Source organism: Canis aureus, chromosome 9, assembly GCF_053574225.1.
Source record: "Canis aureus isolate CA01 chromosome 9, VMU_Caureus_v.1.0, whole genome shotgun sequence".
NCBI classification, from domain to species: Eukaryota; Metazoa; Chordata; class Mammalia; order Carnivora; family Canidae; genus Canis; species Canis aureus.
The window spans coordinates 76332339-76342471 of NC_135619.1; the positions used below are offsets into that span (position 1 = coordinate 76332339).

The following is a 10133-nucleotide window of genomic DNA, read 5'->3' on the forward strand; positions in this document are numbered from 1 at the left end:
GTCTCGCCTGGCCTGGTCTTCACTAGTGATCCCATCTGGTCGTTGTGCGTGGACCCAACAGGCCTGTGCTCACCCAAATGTGTCCCACAAGTCTTGTGCCCTGACACAGGACCTCAGATTGTGGCTGATTTGAGATGGGTTCTTTGAGAGGTAACAAGGTGAAAGGAGGTAATTAGCCCCATCAGCATTGCTGGTCTTCCACATGGACTCCTGTCCTTGTAAGAGCAGGTGTCAGGATATGGGCAGTACAGGAGGTCAGCTGGAGGAGGACATGGGGAGGGGCCATGTGAGGCCTGCATCTCCCACTGCCGGCTACTAGGACTGTGAAAGCATAAATGCATGTGGTTTAAGATGCCAGAATGGGGGTCTTTGTCTGGCAGCCTTCACTGACTAATACACATCCAACACATGCCTGTTGCTCTGTCCACAGCCAGGGTGGCAGTCATTGTGCCTCCAGCCCCAGGCTGGGTCTGCTCCCCACCCGACTCCGACATCTGGAGGGAGCCAATGCATGGTGTGGCATGGCTGTGGATTTCACTCGCTCATTGACAGAGGAAGTCTTTCCCCAGTGATTTCTGGAATTTTTGAAGATTTTATTGTCTTTACAAAAAGAAAGAATCTGTAAGGAATTTAATATGCTCCAGAATTGTAAAGAGATTAAAACAAGCTAGCCAAGCTACAACAGTGGCTTTTGTTTGCATGATCCCTGCACATTCTCTCCCAGGGGGCACAGGGGCTCTGCTTCTTCTCCCCGGCATGGCCGTCTCAGGCCATATAGGGGCTCCCACCTGGCAGTAGCTCCAGGACAGGCAGAGATCCAGGTGTAGGGGCCCCCCGGCCATTATCCATGGCTGCAGGCTCTCTCTCTGCCCCCCATTCTCCTCCCCCAGAACTGCAAGCTAGAAGGAGTTCCTGCCCCATGGGGCTCAGGTCCAGGCCACAGGACAGAGTGGGCTGGGTCTGCTGCCTTAGCCTCCCAGGACCCTCCAGCTCTGTCCATGGAGCCTGTGTCCCTCTGCCTGAGACCAGGTCAGCAAGCCCCTCTCCAGGAGGCCTGTCTGGGTGACATAACTTCTTCCCCAAGTGTTGTCGTCCAGCAGGTGTGGGGCTCCTGCAGCAGCCTCAGGCCCGGGCCCTCTCACTGTGGTCTCCTCTGGTGGGGAAGACCTGACTGACTATTAGCGACATGTCAAGGGTTTCCCTGTTGGGTGACAGCAGACCATGGCTTCCTCTTGATGTGCTGGAACGTGCCTGTCTGGGAACATCCTGCATTCAGGAGCCTGGTCTGGACAGGGTGTGCACAGAGGCCATACCCTGCCCAGATAGACACTGAGCTCTCCAGCTCTCTGCCTCCTGTGGGAACGAATGAGCTGGTCTACCCAGGGGCCATCCCCTGAGGGCCATACTGCCCAATGCCTTAGTGTCCACATGGCCCCAGGCATATCTTGGTGATGGCCAGCAGGTGTCCATCAGCTCAGGTTGGGGGCATCCTTGGTGTTCTCTTGATTCTCCAGACAGTGGGTCAGGGGCAGGGACAGCCCATGGTGGCCACGAGGCCAGATGGTGGAGGTGCAGGCCCAGGATGACCGTGAGGTCAGAGCTTGGTGAGGTCAGAGAGTAGAGGAGCAGGCCTGGAAGCAGGCAAGTGGCACAAACTGAGGCACCCATTTCCTACATGGGGTCTAGGGCAATGCTGGACATCCATCTCAGAGGGCTTGCCCTAGGCCCCTTGCCTGATCATGTTCCTGTAATCGGGGACAATCGTGCGCTTCAACTCCACCACTGACGAGAAGATCCACTTTACCTGCATCAGGGAGGGGAGGGTGTGAGCTTGGCCTGGACCCCCACAGACTGCCTCCCTCCATGACCAAGCTCCTGCCCCCAAGGCTAGGTAATGTCAGGGGATCCTGGAAGGGACAGTGTTGTTAGAGGGGGCAGACAGTGAGAGGACAAGGATGGGACAGAGAAGGGACAGTGTGGGGGTAGTGAGGAGATAGGAGATAGTGATGAGACTTTGTGGGCACAGTGAGGGACATTTTGCAGATAGTGAGAAGACAGTGAGGGGACAGTGAGGAGAGAGTGAGGGGTCTGTGTGGAGACAGTGAGGCTTCAGTGAGAGTATAGTGAGAGGACAGTGAGCAGACCCTTTGGGGACACTGAGAGCATAGAAAGCTGACATTTTCATGACAGTGTGGGGACAGTGAGCAGACAGTATTTGGACATTATGTATATGGTGAGGGGATACCATATGTGGGGACAGTGTGGGGACATTGAGAGGACTCTGAGAGGACTCTGAGGAGACAGTGAGGGAACAGTGAGGGGATAATTGGGAACAGTGTAGGGACAATAGGGGACAGAGAGGGGATGTGAAGGGACAGAGTGACAACAATGAGGGGACAGTGTGAGTAAGTGAAGGAGACAGTGAGGGGAGAGTGAGAGGAAATTGAGGCCACAGTGAGGGGACAGTGATTGGACAATTTGGCGACTGTGTGGGGACCATGTGAGGACAGTGAGGGAACTATGAGGGGACTGTGATTACACAATGAGAAGACAATGAAGGGACATCGGAGGAAATTGGAGACATTGCAGAGATCATGAGGAGAGAGTGAGTGGACAGTGAGGAGACAGTGTGGGAACTGTGAGGGGACATTTTGGGGATGGTGAGGGGATAGTGATGGGACCATGGGGGTACTGTGAGGAGATAGTGAGGAGAGAGTTAGGGGACAATGTGGGGGCAGTGAGGGGACAGTGAGGAGACAGTGAGGAAATAGTGAGGGACAGTGAAGAGAAAGTGTGGGAAATGTGTGGAGAGAGTGAAAAAACAGTGAGTGGATAGTGAGGAGAAGTGTGGGGACAGTGAGGAGTCAGTGAGAGGACAGTTAGGTGACAATGAGGAGACACTGAGGAGGCGGTGAGGATACTGTGAGGAGACAGTGTGAGGACAGTGAAGAGAAAGTGAGGAGGTGAGATAGTGCAGAGACACTGTGGGACAGCAAGGAGAGAGTGAGAAGGCAGTGATGGTGCCTTGAGGAGACAGTGTGAGGACAGTGAGGGGACAGTGAGGAGCCAGTGGAGGCACAGTGTACGGACATGAGGGGACTGTGAGGAGACTGCGAGAGGACAGTCTGTGGAATGTGTGAGGATTGTGAGAGGATGGTGAGGGGACAGTGAGGGGATACCGTGGGGACATTATACAGATAGGTAGAGGACAGTGAAGGGACAGCGAAGAGACATCATGCAAAATTGTAGGATCACCACGTGGGCATTGTGGGGTCTGTGCAGGCACATGGTGAGGACAGCGACGGGACAGTGGGCCATAGTCTGGGGACAGTACGGGTGTGCCCACCTTGAAGAGGGTGACAGTGGCGCTGTAGCACACGCTGAGCAGGAAGAGTGTGATGAAGATGGAGATGGTGGTCCACAGTCCGTCCAACTCCCCGTCCTGGTCTTCAGCACAGCTGTCATCCAGGATCAGTTCTGGACAGGAAGGGGATGGTTAGTCTCATGCATGCCTGAGGGGTTGATTCCCTGAGGGACAGTCACAGCCCTCTACAACCCTGGGTGCCAGCCTCACACCCCAGCCCTACCGCTTGGGCCAGGCAAGTGGAGGACCTGCACCCTCTCTGCTCTGCCCTGTGCTGGGACCCTGTGGGGAGAATGAGCCCTGACTGCCACACCTCCTCTTGCCCTGGAGGTCCAGGCCCTTGTGGGAGGGTCAGCAGAGAATAAGAAAGGGCCCAGAGTGACAGGGAGTGTCTCTAGTGAACAAGTGGGTGAGAGCATCAGGATAAGCTGGGTTGTGGGGGTTTTGTGCACCTCAAGAGGGGGTGTAGGTTCCCTGGGGCAGAGGAGGGCAGGTCGGTGTGGACAGTGTGTGGATGAGCTGCTGAGCAGCTGACAGGTGTTGGGGGGAGGACCAGGGTGTTGTCCATGATGAGGGTTCCCAAGACTGGCTCTGCTCTGGGCACTGCAGTTGGTCCTGTGTGAGGCCCAGGATAGACCTCTGTGTGTGTGTGTGTGTGTCTGTGTGTGTGTGAGAAGGTGGCCGTGCTCAGCGCATTGGGTTTGTTTTCAGTGGATCTGGACTCAGCGTCCATGTGGAGGTCTCCAATGGTCCCTCCCCTGGGCACTCAGGGCCACCTGCCTCTGCCCCACTGGGGCACGGGGTGAGTGTCCCCATGAGTGGATGGGCCTGAACCAGGGGGGATGAACTCAGGTGGGACCTCCTCACTGGAGGCAGGGTGTGGGACTGTACATGGATGGAGTGTCTGAGGGCAAACAGGGCCTGTTTCCTCCCAACGGGACAGGCATGGCTACTGTGTTGACACAGAGCTACCAAGCAGAGCTCTCCACAGGCCCAGGGGACAGGGAGCCCAGGGCATGAGGACAGGCCAGTGTCCCACAACTCGGAACAGAGGCAGGAAGGTCTGTGTGCTCATTTCCCTGAGGGGCCCTGGAGGGGAGAACTACTGCCATCCACATCCACACACCCCAGCCCTGGCTAGCTTCTGGCTGGATTGAGGGCCCACAGGGGCTGGACCTCTGGCAAAGCACACTCCCCAGGCTCAGGCAGCTCCTGGCCCCATGTTGTGGCAGCCTGTGCAGCCCTCCCCACTCAAGGTGCAGAGCTCACCCACCAATGGTGACACCTTAGACTCAGAGCTGGCCTGCCCGTACCACCCAGTGCCCGGGTGTCCTGGGCTCTGTCCCGGAAAGAACCATGACAGCGTGCAGGGTCCCAGGGCAGTACTGGGTGCTTTATTTCATGCCAGGTGCCTACCCGGGGTTATGTACACAAGGATGGGGCCTCAGGCATCCTCATGGGATCCTGAGAGCCAAGGGTGGGGGGCTTGCTGGGTGCCGGGCGTGTTGCTCATTTACCCGGAGAATGGGAGAGGGATTTCTGTGTGTAGTGGTTGTGTAGAGCTTCATGCATCACCGCACATATGAAGGTGTCTCCCCGCTGCCAGCGGCTCTTGTCCACAGAGAGCTTGCTGTACAGGAAGTAGGACCCATCCTCATCCAGCTGGGGCGGGGTCATGCGGTACTTGCTCTCAGGCTCCTGCTGTCCATTGCTCTGCCACTCCACATCAATCTCAGGTGGGAAGAAGTCTTTGACCAGACAGGTCAGGGTGACCGTATTCTTGCTCATCTCATCCCGCGATGGCGGCAGGACATACACATTAGGCTGATGGGCCTGCCCTGTGGGGTAAAGGGTCAGCACAGATGGTCAACACCAGGATGGAGGGCTGGTCTTAGTTTATAGGGCAACTCTTCCTCCCTGCAGCCCCTATGCCCTGCTGCCTACCTGGGGTCTTGGAGATGATCTCCTCAATGGGGGATGGGAGGGCTTTGTTGTTGACTTTGCACTTGAACTGCTTCCCTGAAAGCCAGTCCTGGTGCCCAATGGGGAGGACACTGACCACACGGTAGGTGCCATTGGACTGCTCCTCACGAGGCTGCGTGTTGGCTGTTTGCACCTGCTTACTATCCACGAACCAGCTGATCTGCACCTCAGGGTTTTCTGGGTCCAGATCCACCACCACACAAGTGACTGTGGGTGTCCGGGCAGTCACGAGGATGTCCTTGGGTTTTGGGGGAAAGATGAAGACCGAAGGCCCTCCCAGCAGGCCACAACCTGGAAGGGGAAACAGCGTACAGAGGTCAGGTTTGGGTGACTTCCTCTTGAGCACCCATTAACCCATAAGGCTGTGCTTGGTTGTGCATCATCTGCTTGGGGTGCAGAGCGGGGCCCTGCTGACTCACCTGGGCATGGGCAGTTGTTACAGTTACACTTGCACTCGCATTCTTTGACCACTGCAAAGAGAGCAGACTGGGGGTTACTGGGAGCCCGGGGTGGGCACAGATCATGGGGTGAACTTAGGTCAGGCCAGCTCATGAGGGGATCTGCGACCAGTGGCACCCAATGGGTCCCGGGAATACAGTGGGGAATGCAGTCTGTGGTCATCTAGACCAGGCAGCCACGCCCAGAGGACACCCTCCCAGAAAGGGGAGCCCTTCAGGGCGGGGAGACTGAGGTGACTCACTCCCCGGTGCCATGGGTCCGAGAGAGACAGCTGACCTGGCCTGTCCCTGAGTGGACCCCTCTCTGAGGTCCAACGTCTCACCTGGCTTGTCTACTTTAGTGTTGGTGGCCGGGTGGGCCACATTGCAGGTGAAGGTCTCGCTGGGCCACCTGCTGGAGGGCACTGTCACCATGCTGCTGAGGGAGTAGAGCCCTGAGGACTGCAGGATGGACGGGAAGGTGTGCACACCGCTGGTCAAGGAGCCGGAATTCCAGGACACAGTTACAGGCTCGGGGAAGTAGCCTGACACCAGGCAGGCCAGGGCCACCGTGGAGCCGGATTGGGACCCACAGCTGGGGGCCAGTGGGAAAACCGAGGGGGCCGTGGTGGAGGCTGCAAGAGAGGAGGCTGTGAGACCCCCAGGGTCTCAGGGGTCTGGGCCTGGGGTGGCTATGGGCACCACGCCCACGTGCTTTAGGGAGTCTGGACACCAGGCACGTGGCCCAGCTGTCTGTGGCCACAGAACCTGGACTCATCAGCCTGGTCAGTGCTGGGTGACCACCTGGATCACGTCCCCAGTGCCTCGGCCGCTGGGTCCCCACTCAGGTTTTCTCTGGCCGCCCCACCTGACCACAGCCTCTGTGGGAGCCCCGACCTGGGGGTCCTATACCCAGCAGGTTCCTGCGGGTCCCCTAAGCCCAGGCCTGTCATCCCCGTCTGACCCTGTATTGCCCCAGTAGGGATTTGCACCCACTGCCCAGGACCCTCAGCACGGAGCTCTCATCCTGAGCTTCCATGTGCCCTCCAGGTGTCACGACGTCTGAGTGGGCTCTGCAGCCAAGCACCCGGGCCCCGGATCCTGTCTCTGCCCAAGCCGTCAGGACTGCCCCAGGCCTTCCAGGTATGGCTTCCTGACATCCCTCAGGGCAGCTCCTGTCTTGGCCCTCGCCTTTACCACCCCTGCTCTGGGGCCCAGGCAGCTCCCAAAGGCCTCCCACACCCAGGGCTGCCCTGAGCCTGTGCACCCCTTGGGGTGGGAGGGAGCGCGGCCCTGCCCTGGCTGTCCCCGTCCTGCCTGGTGACAGCAAGTAAGCTGCAGCTCAGACGCCACCACCCGCCGGCTTGTCCCCTCGGACCTGGGCCCTGCTGCTCAGCTCAGGGCCCTGAAGCTGCCCCTCAGATGCCCACCACTGCTGGCTGCCCTGCCTTGGGCTCCCCACAGGCCCCTTGTTCTCCTGCCTCTGGATCCTCGGCCCTGCACCCTGGGACCTGGCTGGCCATGAGCCCCCTCCCGGGCCTGTCTCAGGGGCCTGCAGAATGGCGCTGCTGCCCTGACTGGAAACCTGTGGCTCCCTCCTTCCTAGAGTAGCCCCCCTTCCCCTGGGTCCCAAGGCCTTCCCGGTGAGGCTCTGCTCCCCACCCAGCCTCACCCCCTCACACTCCTCAGCTCCAGGAGGCTCAGCTGCCCCAACTCTCAGCCCTTGTGTGGGGAGCGCCAGCTCAGCCACCACCCAGTCCAGCCTCGCTGGGGCTCAGGTCTCAGTGCTGACATTCTGGAACAAGGCGGCACCTCCCTGCCCCCCTGGGCCTCCGAGACGGGGCATGTTTTGGGAACTTGCTGAGCTGAGATCTGAGCGCACCCCTGCCCCTCCTGCTCCCCATCTGCCCTGCTCCCCTGCACCTGCTCCCTTCTCCCTGGGCTCCTGGGGTGACCCCTGCCTCTTCTGCTCCCCCACCTGTTCCCGGTCCCCTGCACCTGCTCCCCTTCACCTGCTCCCCTGCTCCCTGAGATCCTGGGGTGATCCCTGAACCTCCTGCTCCCCCACCTGCCCTGGGCACCTGCAACAACTCCCTGCTGCCTGAGCTCCTGCGGTGACCCCCCCCCCTGCTCTCCCACTTGCCCTGCGCACCTTAATCAGCTCCCCTGCTCCCTGGGCTTCCGGGTGACTCCTGCCCCGCCTGCTCCTTCAGGGGCCCCTGCTCTCCTGCACCAGCTCCCCTGTTTCCTGAGCTCCTGGCATAACCCTTGCTCCTCCTGCTCCCCACCTACCCTGCCCACTTACACCATCTCCCCTGCTCCTTGGGCTCCTGGGGTTACTACTGCCCCTCCTGTTCCCCACTTGCCCTTGCTCACCTGCACCAGATCTCCTGACCCCTGGGGCCAGGGGGGAGACCCCTGCCCCTCCTGTTCCCTATCTGACCCTGCTCACCTGCAGCAGCTCCTTGCTTCCTGGACTCCTGGGGTGACTCCTGCCCTTCCTGCTCCTCCACCTGCCCTGCTAACCTGCACCAGCTCCCTTGCTCCCTGGGCTCGGGGTGACCTCTGCCCATTCTACTCACCCACCTGCCCCTGTTCCCCAGCATGAGCTCCCCTACTCCCTGTACTCCTGGATGACCCCTGCACCTCCAGCTCCCCACCTACCCTGCTCACTTACGCTAGCACCCCTGCACCCACTCCCTGCTCCCTGGGCTCCTTGGGGACCCCTGCCCTCCTGCTCCCCTTCCTGTCCTGCTCACCTGCACCCCGTCCCTGTTCCCTGGGCTCCTGGGGTTACCCCTGCCCCTCCTGCTCTCCCACCTACCCTGCTCAACTGCACCAGCTCCTGGGCTTCTTGAGCTGTGGGGTGATTCCTGCCCCTCCTCCTCCCCCACTTGCCCTGTTCACCAGCTCCCCTGCTGGATATGACCTGGAGTGACCCCTGCCCCTCTTGTTCTCTGAGGTGCCCCTGCTCCCCTGCACCCACTCCCCCTGTTCCCCAGGCTCCTGGGGGTGACCCCCTTCCCTGCTTCTTCCCTACCTGCCCTGCTCACCTGCACCAGTTCCCCTGCATTCTGGTCTCCTGGGGTGACCCCTGCCCCTCTTTCCCCCCACCTGCCCTGCTCCTCTGCTCCAGCTCCCCTGCTCCCTGAGCTCCTTGGTGACTCCTGCTGTTCTACTCCCCCCTGCCCTTCTCACCTGCGCCAGCTCCCCTGCTCCCTGAGCTCCTGGGGTGACCCCTGCCCCTCCTACTCCCCCACCTCCTCCTGCTCACCTACACCAGCTCCCCCTGCCCCCTGATTTCCTGGGGTGACCCCTGCCCATCCTGCTCTCCCGCTGGCCCCTGATCACCTGTACCTGCTCCTCCTGCCCTGTGAGGTCTTGTGGTGACTCCTGCCTCTCCTGCTCCCTCACTTCCCCTGCTCCCCTGCACTAGCTCCTGGGCTCCTTAAGCTTTGGGGTGACCCCTGCCCCTCCTGCTCCCCCACCTGCCCTGCTCCATGGCACCCGCTCCCCTGCTCCCTGGGCTCCTGAGGTTACCCCTGCCCCTCTTGCTCCCCCACTGCCCTGCTCACCTGCATCAGCTCCCCTGCTCCCTGGACTCCTGGGGTGACCCCTGCCCCTCTGTCTCCCACCTGCCCTGCTCACCTGCACCAGCTTCCCTGTTCTCTGGGTCCGCGGGCAACCCTCTGCTCGTGGTGCCCCCCTTGACTCCTGCTCACCCAGGGCTGCTCTCTCCTGGTCCCAGGATCTCATGGACATGGCAGCCCCTGCCCTGCTTCCTAGGATATGTCCCCAGAGCTCACTGAGCCCCACCACAGTCTGTGTGTTCCAGGTCTGCCCATTACCTGTGGCCCGCCTCACACCCAGGGTTCTAAGTTGGATTCTACCCTCACCCCTGGGCTCTGTCCATGTGGATCCACCCCTCAGCCCCTCTGCTGACCTGGGCTCTGGGTCCCATGAGCTTAAAATGGCCCCCCTGCTCCACCCCAACTCACCTGCTGCTCATCTGATGCAGCCCAGGGCCGCTCTCCCCTCACCTGTTACCCTCCCAGGGGCTTGAGCCACTTCATTAACCTGGACAGGCCCTGGGCTCCCTGCAGTGTCTTCCCCTCCTCTGGTGAGTCAGGCCCCCCCACGTCCTCACCTGGGACTCACCTGTCCATCTAGACATTGCTCCTGCAGTGGCTCATGCAGTCCAGGCTTGGGCCCCTGCAGGTGTGATGAAGGGCAGCCCTCAGGCTCCTGCCCACCAGGCCCGTCATGTTCCTTGATGGTCCAGGTCCTTCCCCCCCACCATCAGTGTGTTGTGCATCCACCGATATTGGCTGGGTGTGCTCGTCCCGTCG

At 60.3% G+C, this 10133-nt stretch overlaps 1 long non-coding RNA gene and 1 gene segment (V, D, J or C); both read right to left on the reverse strand.

Annotated features, from left to right (window-relative positions):
* Nucleotides 1-572: 572 nt before the first annotated feature.
* LOC144321282 (uncharacterized) lies at nucleotides 573-3906 on the reverse strand. The gene is made up of 2 exons (XR_013387013.1): nucleotides 3347-3906; nucleotides 573-1804 (listed from the first exon to the last, which is right to left on the reverse strand). It is a non-coding gene; the product is annotated as an uncharacterized LOC144321282 (long non-coding RNA).
* An 823-nt stretch (nucleotides 3907-4729) lies between these two features.
* LOC144319964 (immunoglobulin gamma-1 heavy chain-like) lies at nucleotides 4730-6823 on the reverse strand. The segment is given in 5 exon segments: nucleotides 4730-5202; nucleotides 5309-5638; nucleotides 5767-5817; nucleotides 6129-6452; nucleotides 6781-6823. Coding segments are annotated over 5 exon segments (1077 nt in total).
* Between the last annotated feature and the right edge of the window lie 3310 nt (nucleotides 6824-10133).